Genomic DNA, 25,882 nt, shown 5'->3' with positions numbered 1-25,882 from the left:
ATAGAGGGCATTACTAGTCCAGAAAGTTTTTTGTGAAATCAGGTAAGATATCATAACAGAAGAATCTTTCTCAAAACATTGTTAAAATATGAAACAAAACCATAATGGTAATATATTTAAAACCAAAATTAAATTTTAAATGTATCTGAATTTTGACCTATTTTTTGCATGTTTTTCACCTAATTACCTTAATGGTTCCTCTAATTTCTAGACAATTGGCAAAATAGTGTTACTTATAAAATTGGAAATAAATATACAATAACAAGTTCGTATAGATCAAATCTTTATTATAAACGCTTTTTATAGGAATAATACATTGTCTTTTTATATAGCATAATTTCTTTTCCTCTTGAAATATATGGGAAATGAATTATGACAACTTGCAAATATATATGACATTAAACAATATTCCTTTATAGCAGAATAATGTAATGAATACAAAATAATTTACACGTACATAAACGTGTAAATACATATTTAAACTAATGATTTTGAAGATTACGGAGTTAAGGGCTGAATTTGGTTTACTGCGACTGTAGGCTAGTACGAAACTAATAAAAGTTAAACATAAGTGTTTTAAATCATGTGATTTAATAATGTCAGTGAATAACACAAAATCAAATGCATACTAATCTTCTATTGTTATTGTTTTTTATGCATATTTCCGTATGTATACGTATACATACTTATATTTTTACATTACTACATAAATAAACACGTAAAAATGCAGACACACTTAAAGTGAATTTTCCAAATATCGTTTCAACATTTAAACACTTTACATTATAAAGCTGTCAATGCTCAATTCTCATTCTGAGTAAAGATATCAACTACCTAATTTTTCAGATGGCTTTTGAATACTGTAGTATTCAAAATGAACAAACATAATTTTACTTGTAAGATATTTAAAAGATTCACATATATGGATACAGATTGGTAATAATAAATAAGACGTATATGAATATATACATACATACATATGTGTAATGCATATCACAGTTATATTTCATTCCTGGTGGAGTCATATATTAATAAAGTATCAACTTCTGGTAGCAACTCTCTGAATTCCAAATAGTCTTTTAGCAATGATGGTAAAGGCAAGTCTCTTATGTTTTGAATTTGTTGCCTTCCTAAAATTCGTCTCACTGCCATTCGACACAATGACTTTAAAGATCTAGGCATTTGTGCTGGAAAAAAGAAAAATATTTTATAAGGAAGTTTTATTAATAAAAAGTTACTCAAAGAGCTTGAACTAGGATATATTCTGAAGATTTGACATAAATGAAATATTTAAAACTGTTTTAAAGGTATATTACTGTAGAAAACAAACAAGAAGCAAACCAATATATTTGCTTTCTTGATCTTTCTTTGAAATAACAGCTTTTTATTTTAATTTTTTTTTAGAAAAGTGTAACAAATGACCTTAAAACTGATATTTGTAGCATAATAGATACAATAATTTGTAAAGCATCTACCTTTTCAACAGTCTCTCATTTAAGTCCTACCCAAACTTCAATTTTAATTTTGGAAATTTTTTGTACACATCACTTAGATTATTAAATTATATATATACTGAGCAGATATAAATCACAGTTCAGTTATTTCTGTGCATTTAAATACATGTAATCATGACCTTAGTCTCTTTAGAGATACTTTGTCTTATTTTTTCCAAGTTTTTATCACATTCTGAAACATGTTTGAATTTTATTAATGTAGAATTATGAATTTTTAGCTTATAACACTATGTAACACAAATTTTGTTCCTGGATAGTGTGTGTTATTTCTTAATTGCTTATATTGTAAAAGTATAGAAAATGGCCATTATTCCCTTCAAACTTTGCTTTTGTGCCCTGGATAATGAAATTTAGAAATTAACCTATCTTCTATGTAAAAACGGGCAAAATTGTACATTTTAATTTACATAAGGTCTGACTGAAACAACATATGAATCAAGGTTTACATGTATTTGTACTAAAGTTATACAACAATGTTTAGAAGTGAGTAGTTTTTCGAGACTTGCAACTGTAGTGTAAATCACTTTCACGTATCAGCCCTCAAATATAGTCTCCCATTATGTTTTCATTATATGCTCCCAGGTTGCAAAAGCAAAGTTTGAAGACAAAAATTGGACTTTTCCATTTACTTTAGGCATAAGAAATTGGGAAATAACACTTTCTGCCCAGGAACAAGAAAAAGGAAAAATTTGGTTACATAGTGTAATAGGAGGAAAGTATGACTTAAAACAGGAATACACACTTATTGGAATGATTAATATGGCTACGAGACCTAATAAACCATTTTCATTGAGTTGTCAGGGCTGCAGTATTTCTTATTTAAATAGACAGGGCTAAATACAAACAGTCACATGAAAGATATTTCTTCTTTCAATAAATAAAAAATATTTCATACTTTCAAGTAAAGGAAAATTAAAACATGGGTTATTTTGTTTTTATTGTGTACCTAATAATAAACTCAGCATCTGAGAAATTTTATCTGCTGATGTGGTAATGGAAGAGTTAAATAAATGTGTTTGTTCGTTGTCAATCACATAGCTACAGAATGGGCTAGATACTGTGCCCATCTCAGGTACTGAAAACCAGTTTTAGTGTTACAGGCCTTCAGATTTGTGGGTGAGCTACTGAAGGGCATTAAACAAATGAAACTTGATTCAAATATCAGGACTAAGGTATTTTATTACTTAAGTGGATATAGGTTTATTCAAGATTTTAGGGTTAACAATTTTCTAACTTAAATAGATGTTAATTCAATGTTAGGACTAAAGTAATTTTTATATAAAAACAGTTAGGGCAAAGGCATTTATTATCTTCACCTTAAAGAATACATTATGTAAATAAATAACCCTTACCTACTTAGCAATACAGTGATATTTCAAGATATAAGTAAAGCACTTATAAAACACATAGAGAAAGCAAGCCTCCAAATGGTTACTTCCCTATCCAATTTAAATCCCATAACTAGCAGAATACAATAACTATGCAGTATTCTTAAACAATATAAAATAATATTGTTTAAGTCTGTGATTTAGTGACAGAAACTAACTTTACTTTGGTTGTACTTTAAAGCATTGGTTTTGAAGTATGAAAAATTGATGGCGAAAGAAGTTGGTGAATAAATTACTTGACAAAATATAATGTGAAAATACCATGGTGCAAGCTGTTTCACTGTGCTGAATGTATACAGAAAAGTTTACAAAAGTGAATAAATCAAAATGAATGTGTAATAGATGTTGTCCTGAAGAGAATCAGTAGTCAAAAATTAGTGACAGTGATATGGACTTAACTACAGCTATTTTAAGTTCATTAATATTACAGATAAATGAGATTGAAAATGATACTGCATTGATTCAACACTATCTGAAATTGTAATTTTTAATTCTGAGAAATAAGATGAATTGTTAAATTAAGTAAAAGTAGTTTTGAAAAAAATGAGTGATTTCAAAAAGAAAAGAAAGAAGTTGAAAAATTAATGAGTGAAAAGTTTTGTTAACAGTGGAGATTTTAAACATGGCATACAGGTTATATAAGGATAAACAATCAAAAACTAATAATGATGAGAGAACTTGAAATGATTAAATGAAACAGAGAGGTAATACTTGAGAAGGTAGCTACTGCCTTAGATACTGCAGTGGGACCTAATGACATAGAAACCTCACATAGAACAAGTATAAAAAGACATAACTAAGAAATTTCCATGATTTACAAGAGTAAGACTTAGCAGCAAAATTCTTTGTGAAAAATTGCTCCAAGGTATAAAAAATCAACAATGAAAGAAGCAAGTATTTTAATAAAGAACACAATATATATGTAAGTAAACAATTACTATAATTTTCCAAAGATTTATTTCATCAGATGAGAAATAGTAAAAGGGAAAAAAGTATACATTATTATGGATTAAGAACCATTAATTTTTGTACCATGGAACAGGAATCTAAGAATGTTTTACACATTAAAAATGAAAATGATCTTAAAATACTGTATTTATATTTTACTTTTGGTGATGATTAATAATTTAAGTAGTTATAACCATTTGAAGGTTGATAATATGGGTGATTAGACTGAAATTCATCAAAAATTGAAAATAATATCAGTGATTTTGCTGGCTCGTCAATATTTATGTAAATGCAAGAAGCATGAGAAAAAATATGGGTGAAATATTACACGAATTACAGTGTATAAAATTTTATTTTACTTGTTTGGTAATTGTATAAACTTAGCTTACAGATGGTGATTTAATGTTCAAGGTTATTCTATATATTTTTCACACAGAAAGATAGTAAGGATTTGCTCTAATAAATAAGCTATAGTGGAATTATTAAAATATCTAAATTCTCCTCTTTATGAATAGTTATTTTAAGTAGTTTATAGATTTTAAAAAATTCTGAAAACAATAATTTAAGTCTGACAAAAGATATTTGTTACTCCATATAATAAGCACCATTGTAACACCCAAGCTAAAACAAGCTATCAAACAGCCCTCACATCTTATCAAAATGAGTTAGAACCCATGAAAACCTTTGAAACAATAAATTAGTTCATTCTGCTTTAAATCCCGTCACTAGTACCAAGAACAAATATATGGTCAAGAGCAGGGTGGATGTTAAGCACTCACAGTTTATAAGGAGTGGCTTTTATTTGGGAACTCAACTGGCATGTACTTTTAATGAAGCTAGTAGTGAAGATGTAGAATTTGCCAATTGTACAGAATTTGGAGGTTATTGTAAAAAAAGCAGAAACAATAGATAAAGTAAGAAGTAAAACTGCTGGAAATGGCAGAAGGATTTCAAAGGGAAGTTTTTACATGCAAGGAATACAGCAGTCAATAATGACTTTGTGGAAGTTATACACAGGGTTACAAGCAGTGAATTGAACTGTAAATTACAGGTTTTATTAAGTAAAAAATTTCAGTCTTTACCTTGTACACAAAGCCATATTAGCCAAAAAGTATCAGGTCCTGATCTTGAGCATAATTAGAAAAAGGGTACCATTCAGTAAAAAGTATTAAAAACAGAAGTACTAGAAAGCTAACAAGAGAAGTATTGTTTCCAGTATTTATGTGAGTGAAATAGCCCTAAGAAATTGTTAAATGAAAATAGTTCTTTGAATGGAGCCAATAACCTCACTTTTTAAACCCAACCATATTTGTACTGCTGTGTAAGTGTGTATCATTGACTAGAATAGTTGTAATTGAACAAAAAAAGTCATAAAATGTTTAGTTTAAAAGCAAGCAAAATAAGTATGTTAGCAGCAAGATACTCTGCTTCAAAAAAATTTTAAAGTTGCATATTTTTTATACAGATAATAGTCTTAACAGTCCTATAAGTGATACAGATGTTTATATCTAATATAAACAGATACCTCTAATAAAATAAATAGAACAGTAACTTCATATAAACCTGAAGCAGACATGAAGATTACAAATGTAGAAAATTTTGAGGTATAGTGTGCCAGTAATTGAAGACACGTGAAAATGTGTCAGTGCACATCTCTCCAGCCAGTAAAGAAATAATGTAAGCAAAAGTCCAGTAAATAGAGCAATTATGAATTCACTACCGACTTTGTCTTTAATGATTGTATAGAGAATATAATGTAATTGTTCAGTCAGAAAAACAATGCATTTTCTTCATCACTGACTTTGTCTGATCTCTAATTCATTAGACATTTCTCAAATTAAGGGGGATTTATTTTATTTTTTTGCTGATCTTGTTCTTTGCTCAGCATGCTGGACATCTGTTCTAAACAGAATGGTGCAAGGTAAAGTAACATTTTAATTTAAAAAAAAAAAGACTGTGTGTGAAGATGAATTGAAGCTCTCTTTGTATGAACATGGAAACCAACACACATTTTGCACTAAGAAATGAAAGTGTGGCAAATAAAATATTTCATTACTTACCTCTAAAGCAGCCAACTATTTATTCTTTTTTTTATTTGCTCATAAACATTTGGTTTAGTCACATTTTGTTTTCACACCAGTATTGATTCATTTCTTTTGTAAGCTTGATCTGCATATAATAATTAGTCATCATAGTTTCTTACTAAATAGAGCAAGTTAACAGTCAAATAGCAAGATTAATTATCAGAAAATATGTATGTAATATCAAAAGTTCAAATTACATAGTTTCAGCAGAGATACAACAAAAATATATTTCATTATGTGATGCACTGAGGAGAAGTAAACTTTGACATTGGTACTCAAATAGTAATAATGTTAAATCAGAATGTTCAAACCATGTCCCCTTCATCTCAGTCTTAAGAATTATTAGCTATCATTTCATTCTTTGACATCCTGGTTGATTTCTCTTTTTTATTTCAAATGATAATCAATCTCCTTCTATTCTTGGCTTACCGACTGATGTGTTATTTCTCATATCTTACCGGCTCAAAAAGTAGATCCAGAACACTAAGTGAATTGACTTGAATAAGCAGTATGGCTTGTGTGAGGATAATTTTGAACCAGGGATGATTATGTGCTCCTCTGACAAGCATTTGAACAATAGGAGAAAGCATCTTATGTCAAACACCATAACCCCCCTGTTTAAAGTACTAAATCGTCCACCAAGTGTTGACAATAGAAGATAAGTCATAGAGTGAGAAGAGCTTTTCTCTAAAAAATAGAAAAGTGAGCATCCTATCACTCAAAGATTTTCCAAAATTTTTCACTCATTGTATTTCACTAAGGTGCATTGTACTCTTGATCATTAACTTTTGATACACTAAAACTGATATTCATTTTCAAATGGTTGTTACATAATCAGTACATATATTTCTATTGGTAGAGCCAACTTCATACACTACACTTTGACAGAGTATTATAAAATTTTTTCATCAGCTCTGTTAATAGCATAGTCTCCACACATGCTTCCCTTGACAACAATAATTCTTTGAAACTAACAAGCCTGGTGGAATCATCAAGAAGACAGCAAAAAACAACTAAATACTCTCAAAGTGAAGAACCTGTGGATGAAGAAAGAACTACATAAATGCCTAGCAGCCATGATGAATCATAGACTTGACTGAATGATCAATGGGGTGTCTGGCTTGCTTGATTGACCTACAGACTTTCTGTAGTGTTCTTAGGAACTCTGAGAAAATCTGTAAAGATAAATCTCAGATAAGATGGAATAAAGTCAAGAAACACCAGCTGACTACGTCAGGAGTAACAAGAAAAGTGCCGTTCTCGAGTCTTCTCAAAGAGTGTCTGTCTCGCCTCCAAGATATGAGATTGTACGTAAAAACAATCATTATTGGTATGTGCACCACTAATGAGAGTTTAACAGATTAGGTGTCAGTAATGAGAAACAATTCTTTTGGTGCAAGGATATATAACCAGCACTTTGTCATATTTGATTCACCATGTTTACTAAGTGGCAATGTTATTTTTTAGAAGTATACAGGAAAAGTATTTGACATTGATTCTCATAAGGGTTTCAAAAACACTGATTTACATGTTGCTCCCAAAGTGATTGCAAAAAATGTAACACTTCCCACCTTCTTAAAGATGAAGACAAGGACAGCTGCTCAAGTTTTTAATGGCACAGTGTCATTGGCAATTGTGAGTTATATCTGTATGAGACATTTGCCCCAGGGGATTTTTTCACCCTGCCAGTTTTATAAGTAGAATTCATGAACATTCTGACTAATTCAAAAGTTCAGCACCTTGAAATGCTAATCATTTCAAGAGTGGAATTAAGGGTATATCTTTTAACTTGACTTTTCTAAGAGATGTGCAATGCATCTCTATGAATGACTGTAATTGATGCATCCACTACAGGATGGTAGATTTCAATCAACTAGTTATTAAAACTATGGAATGAGTTCAGCACAATCAGGGGTAGACATTTTCCTTATGTGCAGACTACAGCAAGAGTATCTTGAAAAGCTTTTCCAAACAATTTGCACAAAGGGACAATTTTCAGACTATCCAAATTCAAATCTTTACACCATAAGTTGAAATCCATGTTACCACCAGTCCTGAATGCAAATTGTCAGCCAAACAGTTATTCTCTTATTGCCCTTTTCTAAGACAGGTTTCTGTTCCTGTGAGTGAAGGTAGAAATACATTTGTAAATCAATTAAAGTCTGATTGACACTACCTTTGAGTCTCTCAAAATAGAACACTTTCTATTATGTTGCAGGTTATGTTCTGATGAATTGAGAAGGATATAAGTCATTTTCCAGCAGTTTACTACTTAAACAAAGTAGCATATTGAATCAGAAATCAAGTGCTTCTTACTGATAATTTGTTCACTTGGTTCAAAAGTTCATCATCACATTTGAATTAACTATGAGGTAATCGAACAGAATATCAGAATGAGGGTGTTATTTGAAATGAAAATTTTCAATAAATACTGTGTGAGAAAAAGCTGATGAGTAAAAAGGGAAAACAAAACAAGAACTTCATAAAACTTTCTTACAAGTGATTTTCAGGTTGTGCTTGTAAAATTAAATTGCATTCAATGGAAATTACCTCAATACTATTTCCCCTATGATATTAATTTTATAGTCATTAGAAATATTAGATAGATTAGAAATGTACAATATTCAAAGAATATCAGCCATTTCCAATAATTTTTTCATACATATTCTTGTTACCAAGATAAGTGAGAGTGGGTGCATAAGGTGACTGGGCTTCAGTAAATGTTTTCCACACACATATGTCAACAAAGCATTCCTTTCAGTAATAAAAATAAAATGTATCAAAGTTGATAAATGCACAAAAGAAAAGAAATTAGATAGAAATTTGAATTGTATGTATTCTAGAGATGTCACTGTTAGGTATCATACTCTACATGTTGCATTTATTTTATGGGGGGGATGATAAAAGTTCACTTAATCAGTTACTTAGTAGACCTTGAGCAACTAAACAGGAAATGCCACATTGAGATAAAAATAAAAATAAGTTTCTTTTTACTCTACTTTTCAAATCTAGGTTATCAGTAATAATCAAAGAGCATAACTGTCAAGTCAATATAATATTTTTGATAACATTATTCAATTAACAATATAGCAATAGATCACTTATATTGTTTTTGTTATCTATTACATATGTTTTAAATTCCTTTTAAAGTTAATCATTTTTTAATATTTCTGTCACAAATCAATTGCACAGAAAAGTTAAAAGGCAAGAGAAGACTTGAAGTCAAAGTGTACAAGACTATTGTTTTTAGTTAACACAAAAATATCACAAAAAATGTCAGTGAATATATAAATTAAAGTCTATCATTTACATCTTGTGTTTTGGATATCAAGGATGAAACAAAAGTGAAAGAGACATTATTAGTTGTAGAACTTAATTTTGTGGTATTGGTTTGCTTATAAAAATTTAATTCAACAGATTGAGGATTATGTTAGAATTGGCTCTCAATCACCCAATCAAATTCCTTCAGCTTTTAGAGTTCAATTCTTTTTATTTTCAGTTTCCCAAGCAAGAAAGACCAAACAGTGAGGTTAAGAAATGGGATTGGCTGGTTTTTAGCTCTTATAAGTATGTGTGCTGTTTTGGTTGCCTTACAGATGTTTTTTTTGTTAAAGTTACTCACACACTCCAAAACTTCTTTCTTAGCAACTTGTACGTTTGGTAAGGAGTCTATAGGAAAAAACAACAAAAGAACACATCTTCTACAGCATGAAAACAGTGCCAATCATAAGAAGTGTTATATTGAATGGCATCAGTTGGAAGCAGGTTGGTAAAAAAATCTGATATTAATGATCAAGTTAATGCATAACATTCAGTCAGAAACAGATAAGTGAAGAATACTCCTCAAGAAAATCCTCAATATCATTATTACCTGGAGACAAAGGGGTCTCTTCTTGTCAGAGTAAGTCAAATAAAATAGATGATGGTAATTGTTTTGGGCTAACTTAACTTTTGTCTGCAGTATCCACACACTATCTTCATAACCACAGTTATTATGACTATTATCATCACAATGTAATTTATTCTAACTGCATCATAATTATATTATCACATTACTGCATATGTACATCATAAATAATTGTCAAAATTTCACCAACTAGTTTTCTATTTGTGTCACACTCTAAAGCATGTATAAGTAGCTCTTGCAAGTAGTGAGTGAATGATTATAATGACATCACTAATGGGTCAATGTGCATGCCCAGCTGGTGTGCACTGTCCCTCTAGTTGTGTTTTACTCTATGAAGACTTGTTAAAAGACCTCTAAGTATGTGGAATAAATGGACTCACTGAAGAAAGAGTAGCTGGATGGAAGAGGAGAGTTGCTATAAATGGAGTTCATTTAAATTTAATGTTACAGGTGGGATACCTTAGGTTTGAGTGTTAGAATCTTTGGTCATTTTAAATTTACATTAACAACATAGATGAAGGAATAATCAATAAACTACTAAAACTTACTAATGATATTCAGGCTTTGGGTGTTGCTGGCTGTAAGAAAAATGTTTTACAAAACTATATGAATTACTTGGTAAATTGGGTAATTAAAATAAATGCAAAACAATGCATGTGAGCTACCATAATCTGAATTGTAAGTACAATTTTGATGAGAATAACCTAAATGGTGTTAAGGAAGAAAAGGATCTTGGTGTTCTGGTTGATCAGTCTCTTAAGTCATACAAGTAGTGTACTGTTAATAGTTGCAGGGCAAGTAATATTTCAGATTATATCTACAAAATATTAACAATAAGTCTGAGAAGATTATAATTTAATTTTATAAGCCATTGGTTAGAGGACATTTAGAGTACTGTGTTCATTTTGGGGTTCCTTACTCCCAGGATGGATAGAGGTTTGGAGGAGAGCTACTAGGATGATACCTGGTATAGAAGAGTAGCCTCATGAAGAAAATTTAAAATATCTGAAACTGTTATTTTGATATAAAATATCTGATTGAGGTATTTAAAATTGTTAAGGTAGTTGACAGCATTGATGAATAATTATTTTTTGTACTTAGTGGTGAGAATGATAGAATTTTGAGAAAATTTCCATGTTGTCCAAAGGACAATCTGACCTGTATCAGAGGTTGTCTAGAGAAAAAAGATCTTCTAAAAATATCCAATTATTATGATATTGATGTAAAAAACCCTAAAAAACAAGGAAAAAGACTCAATTCCGAGAATTTTGATATTTTTATATATTATTTATTTCCAAAAAGATCAGTTAATGTTTAGTTTGTAATTTAACATCTTTATTCAACTAAATTTTTATGCCTTACTTCCTGGGAAATTTTACTACATTGTAAAAAGTAAGCCTAAACCATGGTACCTTAAGGAAACAAGCAATCAATGATCTAGAAAACTTTTAAACAGAACAGCATATTTAACCAATGATGTTCAATGTCTTTATTCTAACCAGCTTGGCCTGCCTGTCAGGTAGGGTAGAGTATAGTTTGCTATAATACTAGACTTGCATCTGAACTCTCACACATATTACTATACTGTAATAAACACACAATTTCTGGGCATTGCACACACACTGATAGTTTGTACTGAACTAATATGAGGCAAAGCTAGCCTTATTTAATTTATTGTCATTCTGTTTTGTAGTGATCAAAACTTTCATAAAATTTTGTTAGCAGTTATCATTATAAGCTAGGTCTTCCATATTTCCTAGACTTGATTGGTTGTGTCTACCTAACATTAGCCTTAGTCCTATATGAGTGAATTTGAAAGGAGAAAGAGGTCAGTGTTTCAACTGTGATGATTAATGAGGAAAATTCTAAGTTTGATTTTGTAAATTTGACTGTATTTGTAAGAAGCTGAGAGAGCCATTTTAGTTTTATTGTTGTAAGAATGTATACTAGAAATTAATCTCACTAAATATTTGTGTTATCAATGTTAGTTTTCATTGTAAATTTCTGCACACCCTCCCTATACATACAAACAATGTGCAATACATGTGTTAGTAGTTGTGTTTTGACTTCACTTACTGATTAGGTATATTTATATGTGTATATTTCTTTTTTACAATTTTTTTTTAAAATGGGTGAATGTTGATTTAAATACAAAACGTTTTTACAATTAAAACTTGTGTGCTTGAGAATGATCACACCAGTGACTGAAAAGTCATGCCTGTTTTAAAAATAAATCTTGCACATGATAAAAACTAACTTGAAAAGTACAGTAATGTAACTAACTGAACTATATGAACTGTACTGTGTTATCATACAGTCATTCACACTCATTTGAACTGCACACAAAATGTACATGCAATTGCACCACAACAGAAAGTCCAGTTACCAAAAAAACATTATTAGACTATCATGAAACTGAATTTTTACAAAGTTTTCATCCCCTTTTAGTAGTTTTGTACCCACATTTCTCTCCTACAAAGTAGCCTTTTTTTATACAAGAAAAATGGACAAACTGATATTTTTGTAGATTTTACAAATATGATGTAACTGAACAACTTATAAACTCCTCCCCTTCCTCTAGGCTTCTGACACAGCATGAAATTCCATGAGAACATTTTGTGAAATTTTTCATAGTAACTCAAATGAATAATACTTGCCTTAGCCTTGTGGCTGTCCTTTTATACAGTTATAGGATTTATGTATAAGAAAAACATCCTTGTTAGATTTTATGTGAAGATTAAACATTATGAAATTATTAAAATAGTATGATGGGTGCAGGTTGAGCAATAAAGTTTATCACAACACTAAAAAATAAAAAAAATTACTATGAAAATCTATATTTCATTATTTCAAGTAGAAATTATATTTTACCAAGCTGTTTTTCCAAGTACAATCTAGCTCCTTCATTTTGATTTAGTTCTGTGGCAAGATATCCTCTACTGTCTCGTTGCCAAATGTTGCCTCCACATTCAATCAACACATGAGCAAAAGGTTCAGGACAATGGTGGCGGACTATTGCATGACTTAAAGATAACTGTGCAATGACTGATACAGGCAGTTTTGGTTTAATTTTTTGCAAATCAGGTTCTGCTCCAGCTAACAAAAGAGCAGCAAAGCAGGCAAAATGATGATAAACAGCAGCAGTGTGTAGAGGTAAACCTGGTATATACCCCAAAAGCCGATCTTCCAGCTCTGTGTCAGCACCATATCTCAGAAGAAGCTGAAATAAACCACACAAAAAAAGTGCCTTTAAAGAAGTCAAAGTAAAATAAACACAAAAATTTCAAACTACTATTTCACATAAAATTGATTAACGACACTTGGAAATTTTAAGTTGTAATATTACTAAAACTGAATAAACTCTCAAACCACCGACTACAATGGGTATTCATAGTTAAAGAGTATTCAACCAATGTTTCTTGCATTTGCTTGATGTTTTTGTGACATAATTTTAAAATGTTGTTTTATTCAAGGGATAAAAGATAAACTATGGAAGCTCAAATGGTAATCTGTTCTTCTACAAGTTATTATTTATTTTTTTTTTACAATCAGAGAAATAAGTAAATTTTGGAATGGTTTACCTAATAATGTGGTGTACGTAGTTAGTCTTAGTTATTGTAAATTTTTACTAGAAAATTACATGGGTGGGAGAGGCTACATCTAGTTTGAATTTTGGAGGAAAAGTAAATGTGATGAAAAGAGTGGTCTTTTTCAAGTTGTTTCATGAAATACACAAAAAATATATTTTAATGAAATAGTAAATTCCAGTCACGTGAATTGACAGATTCAACAAACGAGTCACATCCAGGGATAGATTGGGCTGGTGAATCTGTTGGATGCAGTGCTGCCTTGGCTGGTACTATGGTAGGCTGATATATCTTGATAATATAATTGGTCTGTCTAATTCCAATGCTAGTCTGCACTATTTATCAACCTATTGCAGTCTACATAAGTTGTAAGTGAGAGCCAATGTAAGTTCCAGAGAATACACCTGAAATTTCATGTTCTATACTGTACTTGTACACCCAGTTTTCACCTCTAGGGCTTGAATCTAAGCCTTAATCTTTTTATTTTGTGTTGTTGTAAAGAACCTTTGTCAAAGGTTTAGGCACAATGATTAGTAATTACCAATTTATATATAATGTACATTATGCTCAACAAAATATTAATAGTATTTTAATACTTAAGAGTTTAAACAAAATAAAAAGCAGATATTTGTTTGACACTTTGAAAATTGTAGAGAAAATGCAAGCAAGATTCTTTTCAATTAACCATAATTATTATACAGCTGATTATTCCTTATCATTAAGACAATAAAATCAGCAAATAATGACTTTTCATTGAAATTAGATAAAGAAAAGTTGGTTTTTAGTTCTTGTAGTGCTATCTGTTATCTAAATTGTGACTGCTGCTTGTTCATTAAAAAACATAAATGTTTTGAATTACATTGTTACTCAGTAGTATATCAAAATTCCATTGATGGTTTTATCTTGTTTTGCTATTTAAAGTTATTAGTTCCCCCGTGGTCTTTCTTCTGGCTTTGGTTTTGTTAGTAGGTGGCCACCCTGCCATTGCTCTAATATATGTTTTAAAATTTAGTTTTATAATGTGAAAAATGTGTTTAACATTTTTATTATTTATTAACTGAAAGTGTGGGGCATCACCAAACCCTACAATATCTCATATTTTCTTTAATAAATCATACTTTTCTGTCTGTTTCATAGGTGGTTCATATTTTTGTGTTACCATACTAATGTGGACTAAAGATTTTTGGAGTTTACTTCAAGCTTTATACAAAGAGAGAGCTGGAAAATTTTAATCTGTCTCACAAAGTCAAGAGATTTCATAAAAACTTCAAAAACATATGAAAATTAATTATATATGTATATATTTAATGTGTCTTTGCATCTTCACAGCTTTTTATTTAAAATTTAAATAACTGATCAATAAGATCTTCAAGATATATTTAAGCAAAATTTTTGCTTGATTAATTTTGTATACCAACCATTTATAAAACTTTTAATATAATTAAAATTAGTTAAATATTCACCCTTTATAGATGGAGATGAAATGCAAAGAAGGGGAAGAAAAAATTATATTTTATGTTATTTTCAATAACAAATCTCTGTGTGAGTTCAGATGACTTGACTGATCTCATAATCATCATATAAAATTGGGAAATCAAGTTAGATTATGCTTTTTTGGTTCTAGAATGACAACAGATTATAAAATGAAAATATAAATGTTTAAAAAACAGCTTACACCTCATAACATTATATATTTATATAGAATTATTATTTTTATTACACTGACTTTTCAGCTGTGCTTGGCTAACAATACAGAAGTTACAATGATGCAACTTATGTTACCATATTCAATAATATAAAACTGACTTTTAATTTTCATAAAGTGACCTGTCTTGGCTGTGGTTTAGTGGACTAGTATTGATAAAATACAGTCACATTTTGGTTATTATAAACTGTGTATGTATAAAGATGATTACTATTTACAAACAAGTTCTTATACTTATATTTCTTAAAATATAGAACAGTAAATAAGGAAATAAAGCACAATTATTTTTAGTTACAACCTTCGTACTTGTTGATGCTTGTATTAGCTTGCTAATCCTCAAGAAATTTTTCACATGGAGGGTGTGAAATGAAAATGTTTTTATGTTTAAAATATACATATAAATATATGAATAACCAAAAAAACAATCATAAATTACTTCATTGATACTACAGAATTCCATTATAATTTATAAAGTAATAACTAAACTGTACTTGAATCATAAAAAAATATATCACAAACAGACTAAAGGTTCAATTTACTAGCTCAAAGATTTGTGTCAAAAGAAAACAGAATGCCTTTACATTTGAAAATGGCTGAAAAAAAAATCACTAAGGGGACATTCTGAGCTTGTAATTGGTTATTCACATGTCATATATAGTGCATTATAGGAACCATTTTCAAAAATGGAAAAAGGTGAGCATGAGGGGGGAGCAACAGTGTCCGATTCATTAAATATAGTGATAGCTTAGAAAACAGAGAAGATTAATTTAAAAAAGGTTTTTATTTCATTTTCTAGTTTGTCATATTGGTAATTTGAGTTCCTAATCATACAAAACTATATATTTTGTATTTTGACAACACAAACATCTAATTTGACCCAGTACTGCATTCCACGTACCACATAACACAAAAATTGATGTTTAGGTGTGTTTGTTTAATATTTACTTTCAAATTAAGAAATTAAATAATGCATAATATGAACCTTTGAATTACAATCTACAGTTTGATAAATACTTAAGGAGATAAATTGATAAAATAGTAGTTCAATAAAATTTTGAATGCTCATCCACAAATATGATGACATGGGATTTGACCTCCTGTGACCTATCTTGAACCAGTTAATATCCCATTTGGATAATGAAAGAAGCTATTTGGGATGAAAGTCTCTCTCTACATGAATTGAGAAGCCTAGATCAACAAAACTTGTTGATGAAACCCCCCATCAATTTTCACATTGAAGGTTAGTTGAAATGCAATTATTTTGATTAAACTAACATATTTCATTGTTTTTTTCTACATGAATTGAGAAGGACAGATGGTATTGGGAGTTAAAATATTTTCTGATAGTTAAAATGTCAAAAAGGAGTCTATAAATCTGCCTTATATAAAGTGGCAGTAGAGATAGCTAGGGCCTTTGTCAAAAAACAAGATATGGTGGTTATGCTTGGGTGAAGTGGGTTAAATGATCTGATCAGAAATCATTGGAAAAAGGTGTGCAATTTCTGTTGATAAATGATTGTTGTGGGTGTACATGCAAATTGAGACAAATACAAGACAAATTAAGAAGCTAAGCCCTAATGCTGTGCAAATTACTGCATAACTTCCATACGTGAAATTTGAGCTTGTGAATATCTTTACCCTGGGTGTAAAATGTTAGATTTTACATCAACATAGATGGCCAAAGAGAAAGTGGCATAAGTGAACACTCTTGAGAATACTATAAAAGAGGAAACCATAGTTAGGCTGGCAAGCTCAGGCAACCAACATTAGTGAACAAGTAGTGGATTGAATCATAGCCAGAACTCTGGATAACAGTTTAATTGGGGGAAAGGCACAGAGATGTAATCCTGTCAAATCTTGACAAAATGCATCTATCACCAAAGGCTGAGGATGAGATACCGAGAGCCAAAACACCTGTAGTTGAGAGATTCAATGTGTGGTGAATGTGTCAGTCACTGGAGTCTCAAACTGGGAGCAAATCCACAAGAAAACCTTGTGATAGAATGTGCATTTGGTTGAGAGAATTCAGTTGGGCTGAGACAGATACAAATTACCTGCTATTAAGTTCATTATCCCTGGAAGATGTTAAGCCAAGAGACTAATATGATAAGAGTGAGTCTAGTAGAGAATACCCAAAGTTTGGAAACAAAGGTCCTGAGAATGTGTGTCACCTGGACAGGAAAATGTAAAGGGACCATTCAATTGTTGGAATAAATCATGACAATTTTCCCTTTCAATATATCATGACCATGCACCATTGCTCATTTCACAGCAAGGAGTTCTGACATACTAATGTTAAAGGAAGATTCAAGTTCCATCCATAGACCCTGGAATTCCTGACTGTCAATATACACACCCAGTCCTTGATGCGAGGCATCTATGAAGAGATGAATTTTGCAATGAGGGAATGATATAAAAAAAAATGATGGTAGTGTTGGTCTGATCCAATCATCACTCAAGATCTAAAATATTGCTCTTGATGATCCAGTAGATTGCAGTTCATGATCCATTGGTCACATTGAAACCACTGAAAGGACCACATGTATGCTCACCCCAAAGGAATCATAGATTCAAGGGAGGTTCACATCTCCAAAAGAGAAAGAACCATCTGTGCAGTAGAGGAAGGAATGTAAGTAAAAGCCAGACTACCCTTTCTGTAGCCTGGAGCCAGATGGGAGTCAGCCTGATAATGTTTTGAAAAAGAATCCAGATGGACAATATACTGAGTCAGCAAGAAAATGGATTTCTTGGCTATGATAAGAAAGTTAGTTTTGGTGGCTTCTGAAAGAAAGTTCTGGGTGTTTTGCACTTCTAACTAATGAGATGGTACCAGAAGTAACCAGTTGCTCATATAAGGGTATGTGCACAGGCCCAAAGCATCAAGGTGATGAGAAAATTTGTATGACTCTGAAGAATACATATGGTGCAGATGCTAGGCCAAGAGATACTGCCCTGAACTGTAGAACCTGACCCTTGTGCATGAAATGTAGATAGTAGTGGGATGACTTCATTATGGGAATGTGGAGATATGCATCAGAAACATCAAAGTTGGTCATCCTGGGAGGATCTAAGAATTGGCTGAAACAAAAAAGATCAATGATTGGCTGCTGATATTCCTATTTCTTAGGCACAACAAATTAATGGGAATAAAATCTTGAAAGAACAGAATAGGCTCTCTCTACCAACCCCTTGATAAAATGCTCTCTGATAGCCTTGGAACAAAGTTCCATACTCTGAAAAAAATCTGTTAGGGGTTGGAAGACCAGTGATTGGGAGGATAATAGAGATGGAGAAATGAAATGATGACCCATGACCTGAAGTACCCATGGATTTGGGGTGAAGTAATTCCAGGTGTTCAGAAAATGTCGTTATCTTTTTCCCACAGATCCCACCCACAGTGTAGTTACAGATGCTACTGGCAATGGTTTGCCCAAGAGGAGAAGCTCCAAAGATAAGGATAGAATCTATTCTTAGAACCAACAGTTCAAGGACCAGAAGCTAGGGGTCAGGACACATGATGAGCCATCATATCATGACTTCCAGCAGGAGACAAAGAAAGTCTAGAGCAGGGGTGAGCAACATGTGGCCAGTAGATAGTACAATTGTTTAGGAATCAACTTTTTCTGTAATATTATTTTTTATCACAAATTTGGTAATCAGCACTTGCACTGCTTTATGACATCGCTAATGTCACACGCTTCATCACTGCCACAGACTCTGTCCATTTTGTAATATCAGTCTGGTTTAGATGTTTGTTATAGAATGTGCATTGTTTTGTATGTGCTTGCAAACATATCTTAATTGTGCAACTTTTAAGTATCTAAATATATTTTGTTTTTAATCCCATAATGTGAATAAGTGGATAATTCGAAAACGAAAGAATGTAGATGATGGTGAAAAGTCAGAAAATAAAAACAATTTAATTGATTCTGGCATTACTGTTGAAAAGAGAATGGCACATGACTGGAAAAATGTGAAACGAGAATTTAATGAAATTTGAAATTTGCAGTTATTGAAGCAAATAATAAGCCAGTGTGTCTTTTGTGTAACAAAGTTTTAAGATTAATAAAGTATACAACCTTAAGCAACACTAACTATTTTCATAACGAATTTGATGTAAAATTTCCAGTTGATAGCAAAAGTCAAATGAATGGAATTAGCTCTCTGAAAGCACAACTTCATGAAAAAAAAGAAAGCCCAAAAAGATTTTTATCATTGATAGAATGAGTTACATCACCTAGCTATAATGTAGCTTGGATTCTAGCTTAAAAAAAGGAATCATTTTCTGATGCTGAAATAGTAAAAGAAATATTGATTGTGGTCATTGAAACTCTGTTGGAAAATTATGATTCAAAAATAAAAGATGATATTCTTCAAAAGGTAAATAATTTGCAATTAAGTTGAAGAACAATTGTCTGCAGAATGCTAGAGTTAGCAAAGGACATGGAAAATCAGTTGCTTGAACAAATAAAAGATTGTTTGTATTTTTCTTTAGCACTAGATGAGTCAACTGATGTTAGTAATACCACACAGTTGATATTCTGGGTTTGATATGTAACATCAGATCTTCAATTGAAAGAAGAAATGCTTGGCCTTTGTGTATTATAAGATTGAACATGTGAAAAAAACATCTTTGAAAAATTTCTTGAAATGTCAAAAAAATTCAATCTGGATTGTAAAAAACTGGTTTCCGTCACAACCGACGGTGCTCCCACCATGATTGGGATTTGTTTTCCTTTTGAAGCAGCATTTAATTGAAAATAATGTGAAGTCCAAGCTGCCATTTTCCATTGCATTTTGCATCTGGAAAATTTATGTGCTCAGATGACTAAAAGTGGTTAACTGAAAAATTTGATGGACATTGTTATAAAAATTGTGAATTATATTAGAAGTGAAAGCTCTCTCATCCACTGACAGTTTATGGAATTTTTGAAGAAAAGCAGTGACTTGTCATTGCAGTGATTTGTTCCAGTAGAGAACAAAGTGAGTCAGTATAAATAGTGCAGTTGGAGAACTGCTTAGTTTCAATATGATCCATGGTAAGAGAAATGGCGTACAGTTCAGCAGTGTACACAGAAGCTGTATAGGGGACTCTGTGTGCAACCACCGAACCACAAGAAACCATGGCAGAGACAAGTCCACAGAGTCACCTGATTTGGAACCATCCATATAAATTGGAATGGAAAGATTGTTCAAAAGATGTTCAGTGAATAAAAGACAGTAGTTCCAATCAGAAGTATCTGCTCTTCTCAGATGAATTAAAGAAAGATCACATTTGGGGACTGTAATAAGCCATGGTGGGATGGGTTGACCAGTGGATACTGCAATTTTATCCAAGGACAGACCCAATTCATCCAACTGCACCTGGATACAAAGCCCAAAAAGAGCAATGGCAGATCGTCTGTTCTGAAAAAGTATGGCCCACCAAGGAAGGAAAACACAACCCTAGGTGGGATGCTTTGGTAAGGAACAAAGTTTTGAAGCATATAGTAAAAACAGTTGCAAACGGCAGAAGTGCAAAAAGGTTTCATGAGACTCTACATATAAGCTTTGAATTGGGGAAGTGCAGAAAGCCCCATTGCAGAGCTGAAGTCCTTGATGATGAATGGGGTCCTGTATCTTTAAGGCCGAGGGTCTGTCAGAGCCATAGACCAGTGATCCATAGTGGAGCTTCGATCGAATAAGAGCATGATATATCTTTAACATAGAACATCGATCCACTCCCCAACGGGTGGTAGAGAAAACACGGAGGATGTTCAGTGCTCTTGTACATGTGACCTATAGCTACTTAATGTGTAGTACAAAGGTCAGCGCTTATGGTCAAAGATAAGCCCCAAGAACTTGGTCTCAGGGACCACAGGCAACAAAACTTCACCAATACAGAGTTCAGGATCAGGGTAAATACCCTGTTGGTGGCAAAAGTGCATACAAACAGTTTTATAGAGAGAGAAGTTAAAACCATTTGCCATGGTCCATTTCAGTACATGATTGAGGGCAGTTTGTAGTTGCTACTCAATATATCTCATGTTTGAAGACTAACATGAGATGTGAAAGTCATCGACATAGAGCCCGTTTGCAACAGTGAGAGGGAGTTGTTTGGTGATGGCATTAATCTTTACACTGAAAAGTGTGACACTCAAAACAACCCTGAGGGACTCCAAGTTCCTGCAGAAAAGAACGGGAAAGTGTCGAACACACACGAACTTGGAATCTCCTGTCCATAAAAATTTTTTAATAAAATTATGTAAATGGCCACGTAACCCCTATATATGGAGGTCTTGCAAAATGCCATACCTCCATGTTGTGTCATAAGCCTTCTCAATGTCAAAGAATATTGATACAAGATGATGTTTCAAGTCCAATTAGGTGGTCCATGGTGGAATGCTGTCGTCGAAACCCACACTGTGTGGGCGAGAGGAGGTTGTTTGATTCGAGGAACCAAACAAGATGAGCATTAACTATCCTCTCTAAGGTCTTACAGAGACAGCTCGTCAAAGCAATTGGACAGAAGTTTGAAGGAATCTTGAGATCTTTCCCAGGCTTAGAGCAAGGTAAGATAATTACCTGGTGCTAGGCATTAGGAAAAACATTCTCCTGCCAGATCTGGTTAAAAACAATTAGAAGAATATCAAGAGAAGCAGGAGATAGATGGTGCAGCATGTCATAGTGTACATTATCTGGTCCAACAGATGTACTGCCAGACCGATGAAAGGCCAGTTTCAGTTCCACCAGTATAAAGGGAAGATTATAGTTATAGAGACAATCAGTTCAAAAGGAAAGAGGTGATCGATCGGCCCTGAGTTTTCATGGCCAAGAAGGTGGAGGAACAAGCAGAAATTCTACATACCCAGCAAAAGCTTTAACCTAGAGTATTGGCGATGCTCCTGATGTCAGCTACTTCTTGGCCATCAGAGAGTAAGATCAAGAAGGGGACAGAAGTGTAGTGCCCACTGACCTTTCGAACCCTGTCCCATATGACTTTGGAACTGGTGGTAGAAGATATTCCAGTTATGAACTTAATACAAGATACCTTCTGGCTTTGACATCCTATCCACCTAGCATGTGCATAGGTCTGCTGGAAAGCGATGCGGTTTGAAAGTGTGGGATATCTACGGAAAGCATCCCTGGCCTGTTTTTGAGCCTTCAGTGCCATGTGGCAGGCAGGATTCCACCACGAATGAGGATATAGTGGAAAATGTGTTGAGGTTTTAAGAATACATTGAGCAGCTGCTTGTATAACACAGTCAGGTACTGCTACCACACAGTCATCTATTGATGGCTAACAGATGAAGGCAGGATCAAGTTCCTCGAGAGCAGTGAAAGAGGGACAGTCTGCCTGATCCAGCTTCCACCTGGGCATGCGGGTTGGGTGGCATCGACCACGGCCAGCTTCTCTCAAAAGTATAGGAAAATGATCACTGCTTCATGGATTGTTGTCAACCCTTCATGAAAAATGGGATAATAATGAAGGGGAGCAAATGGAGAGATCAATAACAGTAAAAGACTAACTAGGTGCATGAAAATAAGTGAAAGAACCAGTATTAAAAAAAGAAAGGTTGTGATCAGAGCAACCCCTCCTATCAATAACAGCACTTCTACAGAGGGAATGATGTCCATTAAAGTCTCCCAGGATTAGAAAGGGAGATGGCAACTGTTCAATGAGAGCATCAAGGTCTGATTGATCAAATGTCTCTCCAGGCAACAGGTAGAGAGAACAAACAGTGATGGCATGACACAAGGAAACATGGATGGCTATGGCCTCCGAGGGTGTGTTGAGTGACAAAGACAGGGTGGGCACATGCTGATCAACTAACAGTGCCACCATTCCATTTACTCATCCATCACACAGCCTGCCATTTTTTTACAGAAAAAACTGCCAAAAAATGACTGTATCGATAGGTTACAGAAATGTTTCCTGTAAGGAATGACATACAGAATGGTAGGAAACAATCAGTGTTTTGATGTCATCCAGATTAGATTGTAAACCTCGACAATTCCATTGTATCAAGGTGGCCATTTTTATTTATGTGTCCGCAAATTGGCTGGAGAACCCTTCTGTTTACAACCACGTCCTTTTTTCTTGCTGTTCTTATTTGGGGGAGGTCTACCAATCTTATTGGATCCTGCCCTGGGTCGATTGGGTAGGTCTTTGTTGTTGGAAGGGGGATTCCAGTGACTAAGTATGTGAATGAATGACCGTTTTGCATCTTGGGGTGAGAGAAAAAGATGTATCCGAAGAAATGCCTGTACCTGGAAACAAAGGATGTGAATCTTAGGGTTTGTTGGAATGTATGGGAGGAACAGAGATGGGTGTAGAAGTTAATTCATCAACTTTTTTAACCATGGAGATCAAAAGGCTTTTCATTTGTTTTGAGAACAATTCTCTTGGAGGCACAGAGAAATCTGTCTGCACTCCCACTCTACTTGTGGAATGAAGTGCAGCAGCATATGTCCGAGATGAAGTGGTGGACAGCAATTTTAGAGCCTCAGGATAAGTAATGTTATGAGTCGTTTTCAAATGCTGCACCTCTTTTATCTCCAACCATTTAGGGCAAGAACAAAAGTAGGAAGGGTGAAAACCATTGCAATTGACACAATGTGGGTCTGTTTCACACTAATAGGATTCATGGTCCTTGCCACCACAATGAGCACATGTCAGGGAACCACGACGTGACATCTTTGAGTGACCGAACCTCTGACACTGGAAACATCAGAGAGGGTTTGGTATGTATGGCCGAACCCTGCAAATGAGATAACCTGCCTTGATGGTGGCAGGTGCACGTGGTGAAGTAAATGTTAAAACGAGGGTATTTGTTGGCAGTGTAACACCATCTTTGCAAGTGGAGATGTGCTTCACTGCAGAAACTACTTGAGTGGAGAAACCAGCAAGAATCTCTGACTTGGGGATGTTCTTCAAATCCCTCTCAACAGTAACTCCTCATGATGAATTCAAAGTAGCATGAGGTATAACCTCAATAGGTATATCCTCAATTACTTTTGACTGCAAGAGGAGTTCACTGTGTTGAAATGTGGATGTTTCCACCAACATGTCACCAAAGTGAAGCTTCTTTACTGACTTTGGAGAGCCAGCAAGTCCATCCAGTCCCTTCTGAATAAAAGGGGACATTTGTCCTAAAGGTTTTTTTGAAAGAGAATGTAGGATGAGAAAATAAGGTACTACTGATGGTACATATGTTGAAGATTGCTGGTCAGAGTCTTCAAGATGTGGTCGTTTACCTATGGACTGTTTTTTCACTATTTTATTTAAATGTTTACAAGGAGGATCCATAGAAAAAAAGAAAATTTTGGTGCCCACTGACCCCACCCACCATGAAGCCCTATGAAGGGATGCACTATAATGTCAAGCAAGGACACTGCAGCAATGCCAGGGTTTCATGAGCACTATACCCAAACATCAGTGTCAGACACAATGTCCACAACACTTGATGAGAACTTCTGACACTGGTACTTGGTTGACTCTAGCCCAAGTGGACCAGCCAACTGACCCAAGGGGGCCACCCAAAGGCCATCTGTCTACAGGAATTCAAGTCCAAAGTGGTGTGTTAGCATTGGAGCCCTTAACCATCAGAATCCTCTCCTCCCCTTCACGGGTCTCCACGCACGGCAAACACGTGGATGAATGTTTAGATCCCAGAGGAGGTAACCTGAAAGAACAGAGCCTTCCCTGGGAGGTCCCCTCACCACATACAGAAATTCACACCGAGGGGCAGATTTTAGGAAATAAGCATATTTTAAAATGCAACACCAGCCATATGGTGGAATCTTAAAAAATAAAAAGGTTGGATTGATTAAAGAATCATAACTGGTCGAATTTGAAATCCAGCAGGAGACAAAACAGGCAGATAGTGCAGATAAGGAAAGATAAACATGTGAGGTTTGCCACATTACAACCCAGAGGATCTTGCCAAAAGCCTGGGTAGGTAAGAAGCAGGAGAATGAGTCAGGTGATAAATCAACTGTGAAAGAACCTGTGCATATCCATATACAGAGTTGAATATACCAAATGGAAGAGTCAATAAACCCATTTAGTAAGGGTAGAAGCATAGAGATTCCAAGAAGAAGAGGGATCCCAGGGTAAGGACATACTATGGTGGGAATCTTTAAGTGATATGTCTGTGATAAACAACAATGAACAGTCAGAACAAGACACTGAGAAGAAGCTAGGACTGAACAAACATACAGGTGAGAGACAAAAGGAAAGAAGATAGAAATACAGTTACTTTTTTCAGTGGAATAAATCTTACAAATGAAATATCAATCTGGGATAGGAGTCATATGTGCAATGAAAGAGGGTCATTCAAATGACAGTGATTGCAGGAGGAGCAAAAGAAAAAACTAGAGATAAAGATGCTGCAAAGAGCAAGAACCAGTGCTGTAGAAAGAGCACAAATGTGAGCTTGTAAAACCACAGTAAGATGCCAGTTAGGCATGAGAGTCAGGTAAGGGGGTTGGAAAAAATAAAGGAGCAGAACAGGGGAAGAAACACACAATAATATTGAAGAAGGGAATACATGAAAAACAGAGTAACCTAGTAACCGGCAATTACAGAGACCAAAAAACCATAGACTAACATCTAGTTACAATGGCAGAAAAATAGTTCCCAGGAAGATAGCCAGGAAGAAAGAGTGGCAAACAGACCAATGATAAGATATGTCACTGATGCTGATAGACAAATATAGTGGAATGGCAACAAGAGTGTGACAAAAGGAATGCCAAACAACTGGAGAG

The 25,882-nt window shown here is 33.6% G+C and overlaps 1 protein-coding gene across 3 annotated transcripts in view; it reads right to left on the bottom strand.

Moving 5' to 3' along the window:
• Positions 1 to 272: 272 nt before the first annotated feature.
• Positions 273 to 25,882, bottom strand: part of LOC143237405 (ankyrin repeat and SOCS box protein 1-like) — a 48,470-nt gene continuing 22,860 nt past the window's right edge. For 2 of the 3 annotated variants that reach the window (XM_076476632.1, XM_076476630.1), the window contains exons 3-5: positions 12,713 to 13,061; positions 10,390 to 10,419; positions 273 to 1,187 (exon numbers count right to left, since the gene is read on the bottom strand). In XM_076476632.1, the coding sequence (XP_076332747.1) occupies positions 1,000 to 1,187; positions 10,390 to 10,419; positions 12,713 to 13,061 (567 nt within the window). In that variant the 3' untranslated portion in view covers positions 273 to 999. The remainder of the gene's footprint in view (positions 1,188 to 10,389; positions 10,420 to 12,712; positions 13,062 to 25,882) is intronic. The other variant, XM_076476631.1, reaches the window with a different exon arrangement.

Source organism: Tachypleus tridentatus, chromosome 13, assembly GCF_004210375.1.
Source record: "Tachypleus tridentatus isolate NWPU-2018 chromosome 13, ASM421037v1, whole genome shotgun sequence".
Lineage (NCBI taxonomy): Eukaryota > Metazoa > Arthropoda > Merostomata > Xiphosura > Limulidae > Tachypleus > Tachypleus tridentatus.
The sequence above is the reverse complement of the archived record's forward strand: the minus strand, read 5'-3'. Positions and strand labels throughout refer to the sequence as shown.